The sequence below is a fragment of the Microtus pennsylvanicus genome, chromosome 16 (assembly GCF_037038515.1).
Source record: "Microtus pennsylvanicus isolate mMicPen1 chromosome 16, mMicPen1.hap1, whole genome shotgun sequence".
Classification (NCBI taxonomy): Eukaryota; Metazoa; Chordata; class Mammalia; order Rodentia; family Cricetidae; genus Microtus; species Microtus pennsylvanicus.
This window is the reverse complement of record NC_134594.1, coordinates 48,887,860-48,912,350: the sequence shown is the minus strand read 5'-3', so window position 1 is coordinate 48,912,350 and position 24,491 is coordinate 48,887,860. Positions and strand designations below refer to the sequence as shown.

Genomic DNA, 24,491 nt, shown 5'->3' with positions numbered 1-24,491 from the left:
GGGAAAAGGTGTTTCAAGCAAATGGTCCTAAGAAAAAAGCAGGTGTGGCCATACTAATTTCTAACAAAACTGACTTCAAACTAAAATCAATCAGAAGAGATCGAGATGGTCACTTTGTACTCATAACAGGAACAATTCATCAGGATGACGTCTCAATCCTGAATATCTACGCCCCTAATATAAAAGCACCCACTTATGTAAAAGAAATATTACTAGAACTCAAGGCAGACATCAAACCACACATTAGTAGTAGGAGACTTCAACACACCTCTCTCTCCAAGGAACAGGTCAATCAGAAAGAAACCTAATAGAGAATTAAGAGAAATATTGGAGGTAATGAAGCAAATGGACTTAACAGACATCTATAGAACATTCCACCCAAATAGGAAAGAATATACCTTCTTCTCTGCAGCGCATGGAACCTTCTCAAAAATTGACCACATACTTGGAAACAAAGGAAACCTCCACAGATATAAAAAAATATCAGTGTCCACCTGTGTCTTATCTGATCACCACGGATTAAAGTTAGAAGGCAACAACAATGCTACCCAGAAAAAGCCGACAAACTCATGGAAACTTAATAGTCAACTACTGAACCACACCTGGGTCAAGGAGGAAATTAAGAAAGAAATTAAAGTCTTACTTGAATTTAATGAAAATAAAGAGACAACATACTCAAACCTATGGGACACGATGAAAGCAGTACTAAGAGGAAAGTTCATAGCACTAAGTGGCCACTTAAAGAAAACGGACAATGCATACATTGGGGACTTAACAACACACCTGAAAGCTCTAGAAAAAAAAAGAAGCAGACGTGCCCAGGAGAAGTAGAAGACTGGAAATAATAAAACTGAGGGCTGAAATCAACAAAATAGAAACACAGAAAAGAGTCCAAAGAATCAATGAAACAAAAAGTTGGTTCTTGGAGAAAATCAACAAGATCGACAAACCCCTATCCAAACTAATTAAAGGACAGAGAGAGAACACGCAAATAAATAAGATCAGAAATGAAAAGGGGGACATAACCACAGACACAGAGGAAATTCAGAGAATCATTAGATCTTACTACAAAAGCCTGTATGCCACAAAACTGGAAAATACAAAAGAAATGGACATTTTTTAAAATAAGTACCATATACCAAAGCTAAACCAAGACCAGGCAAATGATCTAAATAGACCTGTTACTCACGAAGAATTAGAAATGGTTATCAAAAATCTTCCTTCGAAAAAAAGCCCAGGACCAGATGGTTTCAATGCAGAATTCTACCAGAACTTCCAGGAAGAACTAATACCTATACTCCTTAATGTATTTCACAATATAGAAACAGAGGAGTCATTGCCAAATTCCTTTTATGAAGCTACAGTTACCCTGATACAAAAACCACACAAAGACCCAACCAAGAAAGAGAATTACAGGCCTATCTCACTCATGAATATCGACGCAAAAATTCTCAATAAAATACTGGCAAACCGAATCCAAGAACACATTAGAAAAATTATCCATTATGATCAAGTAGGCTTCATCCCAGAGATGCAGGGCTGGTTCAACATACGAAAATCTATCAATGTAATCCACCATATAAATAAACTGAAAGATAAAAACCATATGATCATTTCATTGGATGCTGAAAAAGCATTCAACAAAATTCAACACCCCTTTATGATAAAGGTCTTGGAGAGATTAGGGATACAAGGGTCATACCTAAATATAATAAAAGCTATTTACAGCAAGCCAAGAGCTAACATTAAATTAAACGGAGAAAAACTCAAAGCCATCCCACTAAAATCAGGAACACGACAAGGATGTCCACTCTCTCCATACCTCTTCAATATAGTGCTTGAAGTTCTAGCAATAGCAATAATACAACATAAGGAGATCAAGGGGATTCATATTGAAAAGGAAGAAGTTAAGCTTTCGTTATTTGCAGATGATATGATAGTGTATATAAGCGACCCAAAAAACTCTACCAAAGAACTCCTAGAGCTGATAAACACCTTTAGTAATGTGGCAGGATACAAGATCAACTCCAAAAAATCAGTTGCCTTCCTATACACTAAGGATAAGGAAGCAGAGAGGGAAATCAGAGAAGCATCACCTTTCACGATAGCCACAAATAGCATAAAATACCTTGGGGTAACCCTGACCAAGGAAGTGAAAGATCTATTTGACAAGAACTTTAAGCCTTTGAAGAAAGAAATTGAAGAGGACACCAGAAAATGGAAGGATCTCCCTTGCTCTTGGATTGGGAGGATCAACATAGTAAAAATGGCAATTCTACCAAAAGCAATCTATAGATTCAATGCAATCCCCATCAAAATCCCATCAAAATTCTTCACAGATCTGGAGAAGACAATAATCAACTTTATATGGAAAAGCAAAAAACCCAGGATAGCCAAAACAATCTTATACAATAAAGGATTGTCTGGAGGCATTACCATCCCTGACTTCAAACTCTATTACAGAGCTACAGTATTGAAAACAGCTTGGTATTGGCATAAAAACAGAGAAGTCGACCAATGGAATCGTATAGAAGACCCTGACTTTAACCCACAAACCTATGAACACCTGATTTTTGATAAAGGAGCTAAAAGTATACAATGGAAAAAAAGAGAGCATCTTCAACAAATTGTGCTGGCAAAACTGGATGTCAATCTGTAAAAGAATGAAAATAGATCCATATCCTTCACCACGCACAAAACTCAAGTCAAAATGGATTAAAGACCTCACTATCAGTCCGAACACACTGAACCTGATAGAAGAGAAAGTGGGAAGTACTCTACAACATATGGGCACAGGAGACCACTTCCTACGTATAACCCCAGCAGCACAGACATTAAGGGCCTCATTGAATAAATGGGACCTCCTGAGACTGAGAAGCTTCTGTAAAGCAAAGGACACTGTCACTGAGACAAAAAGGCAACCCACTTACTGGAAGAAGATCTTCACCAACCCCACAACTGACAAGGTCTGATCTCCAAAATATATAAAGAACTCAAGAAACTAGACCGTAAAAGGCTAATCAACACAATTATAAAATGGGGCACTGAGCTGAACAGAGAATTCTCAGCAGAGGAAGTTCAAATGGCCAAAAGACACTTAAGGTCATGCTCAACTTCCTTAGATATCAGGGAAATGCAAATCAAGACAACTTTAAGATACCATCTTACACCTGCCAGAATGGCTAAAATAAAAAACACCAATGATAGCCTTTGCTGGAGAGGTTGTGGAGAAAGGGGTACACTCGTCCATTGCTGGTAGGAATGCAAACTTGTGCAACCACTCTGGAAAGCAGTGTGGCAGTTTCTCAGGAAATTCAGGATCAACCTACCCCTGGACCCAGCAATACCACTCTTGGGAATATACCCAAGAGAGGCCCTATCATACAACAAAAGTATATGCTCAACTATGTTCATAGCAGCATTGTTTGTAATAGCCAGAACCTGGAAACAACCTAGATGGAAGAATGGATGAAGAAAGTATGGAATATATACATATTAGAGTATTACTCAGCAGTAAAAAACAAGGACTTCTTGAATTTTGCATACAAATGGATGGAAATATAAAACACTATCCTGAGTGAGGTAAGCCAGACCCAAAAAGAGGAACATGGGATGTACTCACTCCTATTTGGTTTCTAGCCATAAATAAAGGACATTGAGCTTATAATTCACGTTCCTAGAGAAGCTAAATAAGGTGAATCCAAAGACAAACATATAGGCATCCACCTGGATATTAACCTTCATCAGGCGATGAAAGGAGACAGAGACCCACATTGGAGCACCGGACAGAAATCTCAAGGTCCAAATCAGGAGCAGAAGGAGAGGGAGCACGAGCAAGGAACTCAGGACCGCGAGGGGTACACCCACACACTGAGACAATGGGGATGTTCTATCAGGAACTCACCAAGGCCAGCTGGCCTGGGTCTGAAAAAGCATGGGATAAAACCGGACTAGCTGAACATAGCGGACAATGAGGACTACTGAGAACACAAGAACAATGGCAGTAGGGTTTTGATCCTACTGCACGTACTGGCTTTGTGGGAGCCTAGGCAGTTTGGATGCTCACCTTACTAGACCTGGATGGAGGTGGGCGGTCCTTGGGCTTCCCACAGGTCAGGGAACCCTGATTGATCTTCGAGCTGATGAGGGAGGGGGACTTGATGGGGGGGGGGGGGGAATGGGAGGTGGTGGCGGGGAGGAGGCAGAAATCCTTAATAAATAAATAAAATTTTTAAAAAAAAAGCTCTTTTTCCTTATCTGAGTTTTTGTTTTTCTTACCTGAGTTTTAGGGTTTTTTGTTTTGTTTTGTTTTTGTTAGAGCTTTCAAGGTTAACCCTACAAGAAGCATTTGGATTTTCTTTTTTCTTTTCTCTACTTTTTTTTTTTGGGATACAGGGTTTCTTTGTGTAACAGTCCAGGATGTACTGGAACTTGCTTTGTAGACCAGGTTGGCCTCCAACTACAGAGATCCACCATCCTCTGCAAACTGAGTATTGGGATTAAAGGCATGTGCCCACTGAATTTTATTTTTTTAAGTATTTAATTTATCTAATAATCATAAATAAACCAACAAAACAGATTGAGATCTGAAATAAAGGCAGCAGTGAGCACACCTGTAAGTATCTCTCAGACAACTATAACCAAATCAACCGCAATATAAGTACAAGGCCACAATGGTCAGTTGTTTATACATGGATATTGTTCTGAATGAGAGACCATAACTTGTAATGATCAAACGAGACTTGCTTAGTGAGATATATCAAATGGAATGTATCAACCCAGGAAAATTACTTAACTCTGTTGATTTACTTCATCAATAATGACAAAATTTCTTTTCCATGACCAAAAATCATATTCAAACTAAAAGACTTTAGTATTGATTGAAGATATAGCTAGTTAAGCCAAAATCAGACTCACCTATTATTTTTAAAAAGATCTTACTTTAGTAAACTAATGTAACAAATAAAATAGAGTTAGCTACATGGGGAACGGCAAGACAAACTCAAAGGATCTATCAACATTTATGAATGGAAATTTGATAAAAATTTTAAAATAAAAAAAAACCTGAAGACAATACTGACTTATTTCTCTCAAATCTCCTGTATTTAAAAACGCAAAATCTGTTATGCTTTTAACTAGGTCAGTAAACATTTAAAATAAGGAATATATTTCCAAATTTTAAACTATTTTACTTCTTCTAAACTAGTAAAAGGGTTAAAAAGCAAACACAGTGAATTTAATTTTTATACCAAGAAAACACCTAAGTAAAACTCCTCACATAGTTTGAAATAAGCACACGGTAGTCACCTATCTTAAGGAGGGAATCCAGCCAATCGTTTGAAAGAAGATGTACTAATACTACCTGTGCTTGATCACAAAGAGAAAAAGCAGCTGTTTTCCTTCCACGAGCAAAAATAACTGTATCTACTTCAGCTCATGGTCACATCTTACTTAGTTGGAGAAAGAATGGCACATTTCTCCTATATCAAAAACAAATGTCTACCATTTTATTTTTTATATTTGATTTACAAGAGCAAATTAAATCAGACAAAATATCAGATGCATAAAAGTAAAAAGAAAGACATTATAGTATATGCAGACATGACTATATACCTAAAGAGCCTAAAGAAGAAAAAGAGAACCAGACAAAGCAAATCTAGCATTACATTAATGATACTGAAATTCCGAATAAAACTGAATAGGGCAGTGAGGGGGAAGAGACGCATATTCCTACTTATATTAGAACATATCGCTATGCTTTGATAACTGAAACCCTTCAACATCGGTGCATGAAAGCACATACAAGTCAATAACGAAAGGAGGGCATTTACAGCCACATGTTAAAACATGGAGGCACTTACTGTAGCAAAGAAGCGGAAGCATGTCAGATCAGAGGGAAAAATTGGGACTATATAGTGGACATTATAGGGAAAGTCGGGCATATTCATAACACAATGTATTTAACATAAATTCTAAATATATCAATAAAACCTTTAAACATGAAAATATCGAGCAAAACAAAGAAATTCTTTATGTGCAAATTGCCCTTTCAAATATTAACCAAAACTTGAGACAATAAAAAAGAAAGCACTCATACATTCAGTAACGAAAATCACTTTTTAAAAATTTCTTCATCATAATAGCTAGCTGTGCTGGCACACAACTAAAGTACGAAGAAAATAGGATCAAAAGTTCAAGGTCATCCTTCCTAAGTAACTAAGTTGAAGCCACCCTGGGACATACAAGGTCCTATTTCAAAAAAAAAAAAAGCTTCTGCAAGATAACAAAACTGATAACAAACTCATTAATAGCATTAAAATTAATATCCAAGAAATGCAAAGCAAAGGCCACCAAGATGGCTCAGTGAAATAGTGCTTGCCATGAAAGCTTGATAATTTGAGTTGGATCCTGGAACCCAGAATGAAAGGAGAGAACAGACTCTTAAAAGATGTTCCATAATAATTTCTTTTAATTAAGGTCATACATCAAGACAAAATTTCAATGATTTAGTAGCATAGGGACTAGGAGGAAATAGTCCCTCACACTTTATTGTTTGATATATAAACACGTTTAAAAGTACAGAGCTCCACGAACAGAATATAGAATAATGTTTGTAACATGCCATCATTTACAGAAAAGAGGATAAGAATAGATATTCCTGATTGAGTACATGTTCATAAAGAAACTCTGAGAGGATGAATAAGTGAAAAGGACTACCTATAAGGGTAGAATATAGAAGGAACTTTTTTCTTTTTATTTATTTATTTGAAAACAAACTATCTTTTTTCATTATACATATCAATCCAAGTTCCCACTTCCTCCCCTCCTCCCATTCCCTTCACTTACCCCTCCATCCCAGCCCCCACCCACTCCTCAGAAAGGGTAAGGCACATTGCTTTGGGAAGGTCCAAGGCCCTCCTAACTATATCTAGGCTGAACAAGGTATCCATCCAAAGAGAATAGGCACCCAAAAAACCAGTACATGCAGTAGGAATAAATCCTGGTGCCACTGCCGGTGGCCCCTCAGTCTGCCCCAGCCATACAACTGTCACCAATTCCACCCCCATGCACTCCTCAGAGGAGGTAAGGCTTTCCTTGAGGAGTCAAAAAAGTCTGGTATATCAAGTTGTGGCAGGAAAAAGCCCCCTCCTCTGTATCAAGGCATCCCACCATAGGGAATGGGCTCTAAATTACCAGTTCACGTGTAGGAGCTAGGGTTCCTGGATTAGGGGTAGTGAAGTCTGAGGAAATGTCAGATGAAAGGAACAGAGACAGAAAATACAGGATAGAATCGGGGGGGTCTGTCTGGTCATACCAAAAGAAGCCAAACAGCCCACAGTTTATTTCAGAATGTGTATATATACAAAAGCAGAACAAAGCACAGCACAGTCAGTCAGTATCTAACCACAAGACCATCCCGGTCCTTGAGTGAGCAGCCTTCTCCCAAACATGATCATGCTGCTCAGCCTTACTCTATCTTCATGTTCCCGAGCTTTGTTGTCAGCAGTATACTTTCTATTAGAGTGTTCTTTCTCATGGGCTAAATCAAAAGTCTCTCACAGTCCTCAAAGTTATTGGAAAAAGTAGAGCAAGCAAGCTTGAACTCAAATGATTGTAAGTCAGAATGGACGCCAGATGGAAACTGAGTCACGCATGGGTTCCCACATTCACGTATCCAGCATAAGTCCTAGTCCCACTTCCAAGCTCCCCCACCCTGCAAGAGATCAAGCCACATAACTTGTCGCCCACATTCATTGGCTTAGTTCAGTAACATGCAGGATGTCCAGCTGCCAGTCGAGAGTCCGTGAACTCCTACTAGCTTGGGTCAGCTGTCTCTGTGGCTTCCCAATCATGATCTTGACCCCCCCCCCTTGATCATATGATCCCTCCTTCCTCTCTTCCACAGAGCTCCAGGAGCTCAGCCAGTGCCTGGCTGTGGATCACTACATCTACTTCCATCAGTTTCTAAATGTAGGTTCAATGATGACAATTGGGATACTCAATAATCTGATTATAGGGGAAGGCTGGTTCAGGTACCCTCTCCACTACTGCTAGGAGTCTTAGCTGGGGTCATCCTTGTGGATTCCTGGGTATTTCCTTAGCACTTGGTTTCTCCCTAATGCCATAACAACCCCCTCTATCAAGATGTCTCTTTCACTGCACCCCCAACTCAACCTTATCTTGAGCCCTCATGTTCCCATCACCCATCTACTCCCTTCTACTCCCCGAAAATGGGGGTTTTACTGTGTGCTTCTGTAATGCTTTTTCCTAATCATGTATATAATTTAAATCAACTGAAATTTCATATAGATATTTAATATTTTCAATCTAGAAGTTTTAAGTATTCCTAATGTTAAGTGAACTGTCAAAACAAAATACAAAGGTTAAAACTGCTCTGGTATTTGTGCCAGAGATCTATACTTTTGATCAAAGGAAGAAGACATTGAAAGCCATGAGAAATGAAAAGTGAACTAACAAAATATCAGGTAAGAAAGTAAAGACAATCAAAACCTTTCAAAGAGGAAGGGTGTGACATCAATGTCAAATTCTGTCAAGGGAGATGGGTACAATGAAAAACTCTATGGATACTAAAGATACTAAAGAGAACAAATTAAATACGATTATTATAAGACCAGGGAGAAAAAAGGCCAGATTGCAAGACACTGAAAAACAGAATAAAAGAATAAAGATATTAATGCAGCATGCAAAGGCAAGAATGCAAATACCTGAGCAGTCCAACAGCTTTTAAATAGCAAAAGATAACTGACAGAGGAACAAATAGATCAGCAGTGAGAAACTACAATACACTTTCAGAAAGGTCACTGGAGAGGAAAAATATTGCTATCATATTAAATAATAGCCTTATTGAAAAACCAGACACCACAAAGTTCAGTCAAGGATTATATAAATTATCAATGATGTCAAGTTAAAAAAAAATTTAAACTCTGCTTCAATCAAATGTACTGTACACAGTAAACTGCTTATTTTATACGTAAGGAAGGCCTGTCTGACGTAAAAATCGGGAGGATTCAGGAGGCCAGTACCAAGGTGCAGCTCAGGAGTACGCAGCGCATCATCTCGGGATCTTTTTCACATTAGGAATCCCATTAGAAAGAAAACACTAAGAGGTAATTGAATTTCCCTCGGTTATCTTCATCTCTGTCAGCCCCCGCTACAATGACTTACTCTCCAGAGCAGAGATAACTCAATTCTGTCCAGCAAGCATATGTTATGAATCTCCAAAGCAAACTTGTCTAAATCATTCTGGTCTTCTATCAAGGCTGGCTGTGAATATGAACTCTGACAGAAAGCAAACAAATTTATTTTTATCTTTTCAATAATTCACTTCTGCATGCTATGATAGAAGAAATTGGGGGATAAATATATGCTATGAGGTTACTGCTGTTAAAAAGTCAGCTGAAATTCTGTCCTAGACTTAAAAAGTCTTACTAAATTATCTAAAGGACTAAGACAAAGGTATCAATGGATTGTGGAATTGGTATATTATCTGAAATTAAATTTTTTTAATTATTATATATGTGACTTGAAATTAAGAAAAAATAATCAGATAATAAAATAAAATAATAATCCTAATCAGATACTTAGAGAGTTCATAATACAATTTTAATTATTTCACCATGAAATAATCTTATGTACTTGAATTGCTTTATATGTGCTAGAAATGGAACACTAGGAAACTTATTGCTTAACAAAAATCAACAAAATAGAACTAGTTCTTAGAAATGTTTTTCTGCCTTCTAAACCATTTTATGATATTGATTGCTGGCATTTTATTACAAAAATACTAAAAATTAAAATGCAAAAAGTATCAGAAGGCCTTTAAGTGAGTTTCTTAATTTGAAACCTATCTAAGACCAAGGCCAGTCAGAGCACAAAACAATGAAATTCAAATAATAAATGAACATGATTGCTTGCCTTCAGCACGGACTGAATTTCTCAAGTGCAGGTTCAGACTTGGCTTTTGCCTTTAATTGTATAAAAGTCAATTTTAACTGTGTCTTCTTTAGCATTATAATTCCTGCTTTAAAAATTAAGAGAAAGCCAAAGAGAACCTTAAAACACATAGCTAACCAGGAGTTTTGAAATTTCACAAAATGTGTCATCTGTATTTTGTACTATTTAGTATCCCATATTTTCATACACAATCATCACTTATTAAAGAATTGAAGCTGTAATTTGTAGCTCTGGTGATATGGAGGCTATTTTGATCTATTTTTCTTCATACCACGTGATTGGTAATAGAGTTCTATTATGACATTTTGTTTTATTTATACTGAACAAAAACACTTGAACATATTTAAAGGGTACTAAACAGAATTTCCATATATGCAAACAATATAAAATTGCCAAATCAAGGTAATTAGCTTATCTATCATCTGAAACATTTGTCATGATGATGAAAGCATTTAAAATCCTGTCTCCTAGTTATATGAATACTTTATGAACAGTAGTCCCTGACAGTGCGATATAAAAACAGAGCTCACTCCTCCCCATAGCCTGTGGCAACCGTCACTCTAGTTCCTGAAGTTCCACATATAAGTAAGATCAAACACTTTATTTAACTAAATATAATCTTCTCCATGTTCATCCTCATTGCTAACACGGGAAAGGATTTTCTTCTTTTATGAATGAATAGCATTCTATTATGGGTTTATATATTTTCTTTGTCCATTTATAATCTGAAGCCAAAAATGAGATTTTGTATCTTGGCTCTGTAAAAAATGGCATAGAAAATAAGCATAAATGTGCATATTTCTCTGACACACAAATTAAATTCCTCTGGCTATATACCCAATAGTGGGAATTACAGACCAAATGGTATTAGCATTTTTATTTGTGAAGGTCCCACTAAACTATTTTCCTAAATAGACATGGTAATTTAAAATACTACCAATAGTTGTAACAGTTTGCTTTTCTCCACATCCTCACCAACATCTATCCTTTGATAGGAGTGAACATAATAGATATGTAATACTACAGTTTTAACTTTTCTATAATTAGGGATGCTGGAAATTTTAAATATACATGTTGGCATTTATGTGCCTTCTTCTTGTTGTTGATGTTGATTGGTTGGTTATTTTTGGTTATTCGAGACAGGGTTTCCCTGTGTGGCCCCATCTGTCCTGGAACTTACTCTGTAGACCAGGCTGGCCTCAAACTTAGTGATTCAGTTGCCTCTACATCCCAAGTAATAGGGTTAAAGGCATGCAACACCAAGACCAGTTGTAAGCCTTCATTTAAGAAAAGACTTTAAATTATTTGCTTTGCTTTCTGAGAGAAAAATGAATAGTAAAAGAGAGGTGTGCATAATACAACTGTATGATGTATGAATGTGTATATGAATGTTGTGGTATGTGTGCCAATGTACATGTGTGCAAAGGCCACAGAGGGACATCAGGTGTCTATCAATCTTCACTTCAAAGATTCCTTTGAGACAAGGTTTCTCACTAAAACCTGGAACTCATTTTTGTGCTAGTCTGATTAGCCATCAAGCCAACTGTCTCCATCCTTTCTCTCCCAACCACTGGGGTTTACAGAGCCATGTGCTCAAAGCCAGGTTTTGTAGTGTGAGAAAGATCTTGTACAACAGTGTTCTTTTTCGCAGAGATATCTCCCTATCCTTCCATTTGCTTATTTTTTAATGAAGTTATGTTTTCTTGTAAGCTCTTTATATCTTCTTGAATATTTTGGCCTATTCAATACATGACATACAAACACATCTTCAGTTTTTTATTTTGCTTTGATTTGCAGGAGCTTTTTAGTTTCATTGTCTCATTTTTGTACGTTTGCTATGTGCTCTGAGGTCTCATTCAAAAGTCCTCATGAGAATGTGAATTGAAACTTTTCCTAACTTCATCCAAAATACACAAATTTGGGTCTTAAACTAAATATTTCACATCAGTAAATTAGGAACAAAACTATATGATCATTTCAACAAATACATTGAAATGAAAAAGCATTTTGCAACATTTAACACGATTTCATGCTTAAAAAGTTAGGTGAATGCACTATAAATGCATCTCAGTGTAACAACGGCCATGTCTTAATTACTTTTCTATTGCTGTAACAGAACACCATGACTGAGACAAATTATAAAAGAAAATATTTAATATAGGGAGTCATGATTCCAGGGGGTTGGAGTCCATGTTCATTATGGCAGGGAGCATGGCAGCAGAGAGGCAGGCAAGGCGCTGAAGCAGCAGCTAAGCAAACAGAGAGAGCTAACTGAATTTGGCATGGGCTTTTTTGGTTTTTTGCTTTTTTACCTTTTTTATTTTATTTATTTGTTTGTTTGATTTTGGTTTTTCGAGACAGGGTTTCTCTGTAGCTTTGGAGCCTGTCCTGGAACTAGCTCGGTAGACCAGGCTGGTCTCGAACTCACAGAGATCCGCCTGCCTCTGCCTCCTGAGTGCTGGGATTAAAGGCGTGTGCCATCACTGCCTGGGTTGGCATGGGCTTAAAACTCCACCCGCAGTGACACACCTCCTCCAGCAAGGCTGTATCACCTAGTCCTTCCCAAACAGTTCCACTAATTAGAAGCCAAATATTCAAATATATAAGCTTATGGAGGTCATCCTCATTCAAAACCACACGTGACAAACATACTCAAATGGAGAAACTTAAAAAAGTTCTCACTTTCCAAACAGTACTGACAATACTTACTAGGCAAAGGAGCAAAATAAAAGGCACCCAAACTGTAAAGGAGGTTAAGTACTAGTTTTATCTGCCGTCAAATATTGTACATAAAAACCCCTAAGACCGAATCAAAACATGTAAGAAACAATAAATTCATTGAACACAAAGGGAGCAAAGTTAAGTATTGGAAATCAGTGGCAATTCTATACAACAGCAAACTATCTGAAAAAAAATTAAGCAAGCAAACTATTCCCAAAACCTATAAAAGAACTATTTAGGAATAAATTTAAATAAGAAGATGAAAGATCTCTATGCTGAAAATTATAAAATATTGATGATAAAATTGAAGGCACATAAACACAGAAAGAAAGATATCATATTGTTCATAGATTGGAAGAATTCATGCTAAAAAGTGCAGTTACAGCTGGTAAACCATGGCTATAATCCTAGTACTTGATAAGTAAATGGAGGAGAATCATGACATCAAAGTCAGTCTAGGCTAGATAGTACATTCCAAACCAGTTTGGGTTTCACAGAGACTCTTGACACAAATATAAATATAAATACACACATACATACATACATATATACATACATACACACATATGTATATATACAGTACCCAAAGCAATCAATAGAATAAATGTAAAAGCTATTTTTAAAAATCAATGACATTTTTTCATCAAAAAAGATAATTATAGCATTTATATTTAATCACAAAAGACATCAAAGTATCATCTAATCTAATCTAACATCACAGTATATACTGCCAAGCTATGAAACCAAGAGCGAAGGGAGGTGGCATTAAAAACGGACCACTGAGGGACCAGGAGAGACAGCTCAGTGGGTAAGTGCACTTCTGCTCTTCCAAAGGACCTGAGCTTGGCTCTCAGCATAACTGTCCATAACTCCACCTTCAGGAAATCCAAAGCCTCTATCTGATCTCAGTAGACACCATACACACACACACACACACACACACACACACACACACACACACACACCTAAGTCTTAAAAAAAAAACCTGAGGAAAAGAGATTAGAAATATATGAAGAAATCCACATTTATATCCAACAGATTTTTAACAAAGAAGCCAAGAAAAAACAATGGAAAGGGACAGTCTCTCTACATATAACAACGTGTTACTACCAGTCAGGAATAAAAATCAATGTGTAGCTTGGAGTAAACAGCCATTTACTAAGCAAGTATTTACTGAGCACTTAGTATGAAAAAACAATGTGTTGGCACTGTGGGCGTGAAACAGAGAGTTCTTTTCCTCATAAAGAATACAATCAGGAAGGACACAAGTAATCATGCGATTGCAAATGACTGGATTAGTAAGAAGATAAGAGACAACAAGTTTGGTTTCTATTGAGGAGAGTGGTTGGTAGGGGTAGACAAGGAGAAGGAAAGCAGGCTTTCATACAGAAGTGACAAAGGGACGCAGGAAAGGTGAGAGGTGAGGACAGATACAGAGTGGCTGTGACTGGAGGAAGAAGAGATCAACGAGGGACTGGCCAGAGTGCCATGAAGAGGTCACAGAGTAGAAACTAAAGCACATAAATAAATAGACGTTCCATGAAGGGTCTGCGGAAGCTAAGGTTTAGAATGCCTAACCTGGCTTTTTTAATAAAAGAGGAAGGAAACATTGACAGAGAAAAAACATACCAAATACTCGATTATTTAGGGAGATTTAAACCATACATGTAGTGGTTAGAGTTACAGAAAGACAGTGTGTAAAATATATATTTGGAAACAAAATAAAAATCATTTGCAGGAAGCCAATACAGGATGAAGGGGAGCCTGGTGACGGCTGTCATCTGTAAACAAGCATGCGAGAGATGTCCGCTCAGCAGGGAGAAGGCAGGAGTTACAGAAATGTCCCAACATGGACAAGTGCAGACGAAGAGAGAAACTTGGTGCAGACAGGTCTGAAGCTGGGGAAAGCACTGCAAGTTAGAGACAAAATTCTGAGAGCATGAGACAATAAATATGCACCAAAGAGGGGAAAGTCCTCAAAAAAAAAAAAAAAAAGCTCGGTTGTTGAGCTTTTTATTTTTAAGTACTGTTTATCTTAAAATAATGAAAGAATACAGTAAGACCATCCCTACTCACAGTGAAAACAGTGTTTACTCCAGCTCTTAATGACAGGTATTAAACACAAGTCCAAATGACCTCCCTAATCCTACCCTTTCCAGTTAGTCTGTAGATGCTCCATTCATATAAATTACTTTGAGCCCAAATTAGGCAGTGAAAGATGAGTGCTGTGCTCTATACCAATCTACCCTCATGTACCAATACAATGAGGAAGGTATAGACTCATTAATTACAAGAAAAAGAGACCATCGTTTGTTGGCTTCATTTTAAGTCTCTGCTTAGTTCAATATTTCAGCCGAAATGGCTGAAGGATATTGTATTTCAAGCTAAGCCTCCAGTGTCCGCTCAGAGCCTTGCACTGAAAGATGTATGTTATATTCTATTCTAACTCTTTTTTGTTTGTTTGTTTGTTTGTTTGACTATTTGTTTTACGAGGCAGGGTTTCTTTGTGTAACAGCTCTGACTACCCTGGAACTCACTTTGTAGACCAGGCCGGTCTCGAACTCACAGAGATCTGCCTGCCTCTCCTCCCAAGTGCTGTGACTAAAGGCATGCATCACTACTGCACACGTGGTCTAACTCTTACACAATGTGAGCACCTATAAGCATAGATATGTTAAGATGTTTTGGTAACCTGTGTTCCTAGTGTACTCTCTTCTGTCACTGGATGTAGAATATCAACTACCAACATCTATTGAATTGTATGTGCATGTGCGAATGAGTGCATGTGTGCGTGTGTGTGTGCATGTGTGTGTGCATGTGTGTGCATGTGCGAATGAGTGCATGTGTGCATGCGTGTGTGTGCATGTGTGTGTGCATGTGCGAATGAGTGCATGTGTGTGTGTGCATGTGCGAATGAGTGCATGTGTGTGTGTGCATGTGTGCATGCGTGTGTGTGCACACATACACCCATATTCACAGAGAAGCCAGAATTTAACCTTGAATGTCTTCCTCAACTGCTCTCCACCTTAATTTTTGAGACACTATCTCAATGAACCCAGAGTTTCCTACCAAATCAGCTAGGCTGTCTGGCCATCCTAGCACTGGGATTACAGACACTTGCCACAGGGCCACCAGCTGTTGTGCTATAATCCCTTAATCTTCCTCAGATTTCTATGACCTGTTCTTTTAGTTCCTCGAAGCCACCTTCACTAACTGCCTTCCTGTCATTCTATTAAAAACAGCCACATTTGCTTTTCTCCTAGGCAGGAATATGTGGATATCTCACATTTTATGCATGAGGAAACACAATGAATGGAAAAGGACAAGTTTTTCAGCAGCTGGAAATGCCTATTTAATTACTGAAAAGAACTCATGTGAAGCTGGCTGCCGAACATGATTTACAAAGCATAAAGGAAGTTATATACAAGTATCAAGAACATCTTACTACCTCATATAGTTATAAACATATGACTTCTAGAATGTATGGTTACAGGAAAAGGCCTGCCCAACAATAGTGATAGTCCAATAACATTTAAATATTAAAAATATACTTAAACATACAGGACAGTTAACATTCTAATAATACTGAAAATGCACTTGGAATAGAAACATAAAAAACAGCACTATTCATTTAGTGTGTCATTGAAGATAAATACAACAAAGCATGTTTGGCTAAAGGACTATGCTGTAAGCCTTCTTAGAAAATGGAGCTGGAGGCTGAAGAAATGGCTCACTTGATTAAAACCCTGACTTGGATTCCCAGTACCCACTTAAAGTTTTGTGCATCAGTGTACACCAACGTTTCAGGAACTGAAGAACAGAAAGGCAGACCCCTACAGCTCACTAAGTAGGCAGCCTGGCTGAATAATGAGCTCCAAGGTTCAGTGAGAAACTGTTTCAAAAATAAGATGGAGGCAATCAAGGGAGACACCAACACTGACCTCTGAGCTTCACATGCATGGGCTCACAGGGCACATATACCTTTCCATGCATACACAGGCGTAGCCACACAAACATATATGCACCACACACAGAGTTGATGAAGTATTTTCAAAACAAGTAGTGCACTTAAAAGGGAATATGTTTTTAGTAATTCAAGCAAATATACTGGCCACATGGTATGTAGCTCCACTGAAGTTAATAAAAAGTGAATTCTATAGCATAATAAATGAAATTCAAAGCAATATTGTTTAAAAGAACATCATGAAACTCTTACTGAAATGAATTTTAACTTAAATTGGCTCTGAAAAATAAAATCATTAAGTGATAATTTTTATTGCATCTGGCTTACAGATGTGTATAGTTTATACAAACTGAAACTTCAAGAAACATTTTTTCACTAACACTTAGTCAAGATATGAACATTCATACATATACCCTCTTTATAAGAAAGAGTCCAACATTGTACATGTTATGATTTTAAATATAGTTCCTGGATACAGGTTAAAAATATTCAAGAACAAAGTTACAATGTGTGCCTAATCAAAGACTTACGACATTAACAGAACTTCAACATATCCCAAAAGGAAAAGATTTCATGGATATCATAAAAAGCAAAGAAGTAAATGATATATTCCTCAGGACTATATCAGCAGCAGTTAATGATAATAAACGAAACACATCAGCCTCTTCACGACTACAGGCATTGTCCAAATATACAACAGCATCTCCGTAAGAAATGTAACTACTAGCTGTAGTAGGGCTAAAACTTCAGGAGTTAATTTAAGGCCCAACTATGGTTAACCTTTAAACTACACCCACTTGTCAGTCTCTACTGGGATCACTTTTATCTTTTATAAAGTACCAGAAAAACATTTGAGCTTATCTGTCTCTATGTAATAGAAATAACCCATACTGCTTCTAAATGTCTTCAAATTCTAACAAATATCCTTGTCAAATTGTCTAATTCACCCTTGTGTTGGTCATTTAGATGGCCATTTCTTTTATGAATCCATGTTTGTTGCACATGTCAAAGAGGAACTGCTGAAATAAGCAGCTCTTACAGAATGAGTGGCACAAAACGTGGTCCCTCATTGGCCACCACAGGAAGAGCCACGAGTGTGGCAAAATGACGCAGGGGGCTGAGGTCCAGGATGCTAAGCTGATTACATGGTGGACAAAGGTTGTCTTCTGACCTTCAAATACATATAATCACAACATACAACAGGAGACTTTCCCAAGAGTACTAAGTCCTTCAGTGATGTTCCTCATTAGAAAAGACAAGCTCACAGTCTCAGGTCGACAAAACACAGAAGGTGCGCTGATCAAAAGACAGATGAACTAATACTGATCCAAGAGAGCTTTCCTAGAATAGTCTATGATTTTCATACACTAAATTTTGAAGACAAATAGCATGCTTCTTTAGACAATACTGCCATTTTCTTTATGTAGTTAGTTACCATCCAAAAACACCAAGCACACAGGAGTATCTTACCTCAAATTCTGCATGTTTGTGAATATCCTCTGCTCTCTGTCTGCTCAGGATAAATTCAGCTTCATTTGCTACTCTTACTAAATGATCCTTCATTGTTTGGCTAAGTAACCTGCAAGAGATAAATATTGTCAAATAAATAAATGTATTCCTATAATATATGATTGGTCAGGGTTCAAAAGTGGTATATTGTTCTTTTGAAGAAAAAATGGAACCTTTAATCCATTGTTCTCACTTCATACAAATGAGGCTTCAAAATTATTTTACTTACAAAAGTGAAAGAACATAGCAGCAAAAGCTTCTACTCTGGTAGCAGTGGATTCGTTTGTATCACACTGGTCAATCGACTAATGCAACTAATAATTCTACATTAAAGGTGAAGTGTTGAGTTGTTACTATGAAGGCAAAAGAAAGATAGCATTGTTTGGGGAAATTATCCCCCAAAGGACCACATGTTAATGACTTTTGTCCCAGTCCTTGACAATCCTAGATATGAACTTTAAGAGTGTAACCCTAATAGACATTAGGTCACCAGGACTGTGTCTTTAAATGAATATTGAAATTTCAGACTTTACTCTCTCATGCTTCCTACAACCACCCTGATGTGAACTGTTCCTTCTCCACACATTCCCATCATGGCAAAAAGATCAACTGAGCCAACAGGCCAGGAGTGAAGCCATAAACGCAAATAAGTAAGCTGTAGGAATTGATCAAGTCAGGTATTTTTGTTAAGTCTTGGCGACACTGGCACATCAAGGCAGCCAAGATTTAAGGAGACAAAGATCCTGGAGAAGAAAGCACACAAAGACATTCGCCATGACTCTTCTCACTCTGACATTCTTATTTACAAGTGAGACTACATTAGCTAATCAAAGCTGTCAGCAACCTCACACAATTAAGAAAACAAATATAGGCAAACAATCTGACATGACAGAGGTATAAATATCTCTAGACTTTTAGCAGAAATCCAAGCTTACATTCAGAAACTAGAGAAAATTCAGAATAAAAATACTGAAAAATACCTCAAAAAGCAATACAGGAATGAATGAGCAATATCACACTCTTCGTTTATATTATGGTGGCAAAATGTAAGTATAATTTTCAATGTTGCTTTTTTGCTACAAAATGAATAATTTAGTCAGAAAATTTATGCAAAAAGGAAAATCACGCATCTAAATAAAAGACATTATAGAAAAAAAAGCAAGCAAAACTTTTCAGCATTGACAAAATAATGCCAATTGTGAAGATCATCAGAGGACATAAGTTAAGTTAGGAAGGGCAAAGTCTAACACTCAAAACAACCTAAAATAATGCCATCAGTCTCCGCATCACTGTTTATTGGAAAATGCAAATTAAAGCTGCAGTATTATATAAAACTGCCTGTGAGAGTTAGTACTGTCAACTTGACAAGATCTAAAATCACTGAGGGGCAAACTTCTAGGTAAGTTAATAGATTGTTTAGATAAGGTTAATCGAGGAGGGGCCTACTCTCATGTGAGTGGTACTGCTGAATGCGCACTAAAGTCCTGGACTCTATAAAAAGCAGAAAGTAGAGTGACCACAAGCATTCATAGCATACTTGCTGAATGTGCATACAATGTGACCAACAGCCTCATGCGCTGGCCCCCAGCCTTCCCAGCCATGACTGACTTCCTCTCAACCTCTAAATCAAGCACTTCTTTTAATTGCTTTGGTCTGGTGTTTAATCACAGTAACTAATAGAGTGAAGATTATATATATATCTCCATAACAATTTGCCAAGTTTGGGCAAAGATATGAAGAACCAGAGGCTCATAAACACTAAATATGAGAATATGCAACTAAAAATTCTAATATTAATTGTTCATGCTAGCAAAACATTAGCAACTACCCAAAATTCCAAAAAAAGAAAATTATTCTTTCAATGGCAAAATATTCACATGTTGAACTACTATATTGTAACAAAAACATATCTAATTATATGCAAAACAAAATAATTTCACAATATTGAGCAAAATCTCATAAATGAATATAATTTGAACAAATCATCGTGTATAAGTTTTTAAAATTCTGATATTAAAATTCTAGAGATAAGTAAGGTCAGCTTTACTAAGGCCTTGACTAACAAGTCACATGGCACAACAGAATTAAACCATTCGACACAGGGCCTTGGATTTATAGACAGTGACCGAGTGTTCATATAATGGTAGGTTTCTGGAATGTGACTATTATACTGTGATCTTCTGAACTCTCTCATACAAAAGGACAGAGCTAGGATAGTAGAGAAAAAGTTTCCACCTACAAATGTCAGATCCAATAACCATACACAATGGTACCATTCGATTCCCATTCTACAGGGAATACACTTCACTGCTTAGCAATGTTTGTGGCAAAACTAAATAAATTGCACACATACTGAATCCAAAGCAGTTACTACTACACTTCTAATAATACCAGACAAACATGTTCCTAGAATCAAGAAAAGCAGATGTAAGTTCACTATCGCACTCTTTATACAAAATAAACAACTAAAAGCCAAAATGTACACCACAGGAGTGTAAGTGGTTCTAAATTTTTGTAACAAAAGAGTCCATGAAAAAATGTACAATTTGAGTTTGGGGAAATATATATAAGAAAATATATCAAACTGCCAGTTATCTAATAAAAAGGTCAGCAAATTACAGCCTGTGGGCCAAAGCAGGCCTAGCAATTATTTTGCTAATAAGTTTAACAAGATCAGCTGTTTAAGTGTCGTCTGTGGCTGTCTCTAATACATAGGACTACAGAGCTGAGCAGCTGCAGCAGAAGCCGTACGGTCTACACTACTTTGTGGCTCTACAAAGAAGACCTACACACACCAGAGTAAGAAATAGGGACTGTGCCTCCTCTGATCGATATTTATTCATTGAGGCTGCACAAGCAATGATAAAAAGAAACAAAAGTAAACTTAAAAATTCTGCTTTTATATAACATTTTACTCTTTATGAATCCTATATGCACTGTGAAAGATAATGCCCCTCACCTTCAAATTATCTCCTGGCTACTTTAGAAGTCAGAAATAAAAATTCTGACTACAGTTTTGAGGTGATCTAATCAGGGTTTCTAAAATGCCCTTAGAGCGCACATTTAGATACTATAAACAAGCCCCACTGTAATTGTTAAATCTGCTAATGACTAACTTCCTAGGAGTGGAAAACAGAGTGAACAGGGGCTTTCAAGAGTGCAGATGTAAAATACTATTTTCTGCTCCTTAGTTCCCCTCTGGAGACTATGAAACCACATCATGAATTTATTGTCAATATATGGCCTTGCAGCACTCAAACATTAATTGAATTGATTAGTCAATGACACACCATTGTCCTATTCCCCAGTCAAGTAACCTCAAAGTTATTCTAGCCGCCTCCCTTTTCTCTACTGTCCGTATTCATACCTACAATCAACACATTTTGTCAATACTTCCTCTGTAATATCTCGAGATTTAATTTATTCTACCTCACAAAAGCCCTAATAAAATGAAGTCCTCACTCACATTATGAGTGAATAAATCCCTCTGCTGGCTCAACATTCTGTCTACCTGCCTTGTAAAGCACTCTAACAACTAACAGACTAACTATAAAATCTAGATGACCATGGAAATAGTTTCCTTATATCTGACTATCCTTCATTATACATTAAGATTTCATAGTGGTGCATGCACACACACACAAAGGAAGAATAATAGCAATTATTAAATTTTTGAAAATTGAACATTTGAAGAAAATATGTTAAGTAAAATAAGCAGAATACTATAAGAAAAACTGTGGTTCCATTTATCTGGGATAATAAGAACAGTCAACCTCAGAGGCAGGAAACAAAATGATGATGGTCAGGAGAAAGGTCTGGGAGTCAATGTTGAATGGGTAAAGAAGTTCCATTTTTTTAAATGATTTCTGCTAATAATGTTGGTAACATTACCCAACAATATACATGCACTAAATGTTGCTGATTGTACAAATTAAAATGGCTAGTATGATAAATTACAGAATACCACTATGCTGCTTGAAACTCTTAACAGTTTCAAACTCAATGATAAATTTTATTAAACAACATTAAATATAAATTTATTTAGGTACAATATTATCTAAAAACCAAACACTTTGGAGCGTATCCTGGAACTAGCTCTTGTAGACCTGGCTGGCCTCGAACTCACAGAGATCTGCCTGCCTCTGGCTCCTGAGGGATGGGATTAAAGCCCTGTGCCACCACCGACAAGCTTTCCTATTTTTTGTTATTGTTTTTATATTTCTTAAACTTACTTTCTTCCTTGATTGTTTTGTTCCAGCCACCAGACTTTCAACTTTTTGCTAACTGTGTTTAAACACAGATACTGTTCTCTCCTTAAGGTATTTGATCTCTCTGTTCCTATACTTTAAAAACAGATGTTGAGAGACTGAAGAAATATCTCAGTGGTTAAAATGCACTTACTGTTCTTCTAGATGACCTGGGTTCAATTCTCAGCAAACACACAATAACACACAACCTATTGTAACACCAATCCCTGGAGATCTGGCACCTTCTTCTGGTCTTTGAGGACATTTCGTTCACCTGATACACCAATATACATCCAGGCAAAACACACATACACATTAAAAAAAATCAGACGTTAAAATCACACGACTGTGGTGGCAGACATTTATAAGAGGATCAAGGATTCAAGACAAGCCTTCGTTAGACAGTGAGGTCAAGGTCAAACTGAGCTATGTGAGGCTTTTTTTTTAGTATTTCTTTTTGAAATCAACTCCTTCGCCACACTTTATTATACTTCCCAATCCATACTGGCCTCCCTATAAGCCTTCTTCTCTTTATTCTTACAATATTATCCTGTTTTGTTAAATTATCTGAATTGTCTTGTTTCCTTGTACATTGTTTGTCCTCATGTCTCTGCCAACGTGGATTTCCACATAGCTACATCCAACAGAATGGTATCTGGCACACGGAAAAATCCGAAGAACAGGTATCTAGGGAACGCCATGCTACAAACCACGTTTACATCTAATCCCCCTCCAATTTTTTACATCTAAAACCATAAACCACTGAAATAATTGACTCAAGCCTCTGCTTCTCCATGCTGTAATTTCATTCTACAAAGACCTTTATTTTATGTCAATTATGTCTACTATTATAATATATACACTTTATATACTATCTTAGAAAACTACAATTAATAGTCTCTATATGACAATCTATTTTCTGTATATAAAAATCTATTTTCCCAACTAACAAAGAATGTACTTTTCAATTAGTCTTTTTAAATCGATCATACCATCAAAAAAAGAACAATTCAGGAGAGGTGTGCTAAATACATACACACACACGTAGAATTTAAAAATGATCTTAAATGGAACCATGTGCATTCTTCGTAACAACTTATTATCTGGGTTTAAATGAGGTTCTCACAAGCTCCTAAACAGAAATGTGGCTTGTCCTTTCATTAGGGCAACATTAAAATGACAGCACAAACTCAATCAATTTTTCCTAAAAGGCATTTTCCCCATGTACACACTTACACGTTTCAAAATATACCAATTACACAATTTTAACAAGTAAAATTTATCAATTGCAATGAAAAATTAAAGGCAAATGAAGCCAAGGTTTTAATTATAATAATCAGTTTCAAAATGTTGAATTTAATATAACATAGACTAATCTCTGAATGCAGAACATGAAATGATTCACATATTTTAATATTAAGAAGAAAATCTATGTATAATTTATATCTACAGTACAAGGGGGAAGGGAAATAACACTGCTTGTGTCAACCTTAGGAAACAAACAGTCCTTTCAAGTGACCCAATGAAAAAGATTCACACTAGAGGCTCAATAAATAACGGTAATGATGACAGATATCTCCCATAACTACATTACGAGCCATTGTCCACATCTGATTATTCTAGTCCAGACCTTGGATAAGCACATACACACATTTCTACCAAGTTTTCCAGCATTACTGCTCTGTTTCTTTGACATTCTATAACCTCCATAAGCAGCTAATCTCAGAATCTGCTCATACACAGGACCATTTATAGAAAAAGTTACTACTTCCAGGAACACTAACAAATGAGAAAGTAGAAGTACTATCACTTCCTTTGACAATGCTTCCAACATTGTAATATCTTTAGAACTGATTACAGAGAAACACCACAAACGAGTAAGGACGGAGAATGATTCTAAATACCAGTACTATATAAAGCTAATGCTAAATACTTCAAAGACTATGGCATCTACAAATTAACATAACCTTTGTTCTTAGGATGAAAAATAATTCTTTAATTTTATTTTTATTGAGCTCTACATTTTTCTCTGCTCCCTTCCCTACCTCTCCCCTCCCCTTCAACCTCTCCCATGG

General features: G+C 36.8%; 1 protein-coding gene across 5 annotated transcripts in view; it reads right to left on the bottom strand.

Moving 5' to 3' along the window:
* Lrba (LPS responsive beige-like anchor protein) overlaps window positions 1-24,491 on the bottom strand; it is a 478,393-nt gene that overhangs the window by 294,745 nt on the left and 159,157 nt on the right. For all 5 annotated transcript variants that reach the window (XM_075950353.1, XM_075950356.1, XM_075950355.1 and 2 more), the window contains exon 36: window positions 18,131-18,239. In XM_075950353.1, coding sequence (XP_075806468.1) covers window positions 18,131-18,239 — 109 coding nt within the window. The remainder of the gene's footprint in view (window positions 1-18,130; window positions 18,240-24,491) is intronic.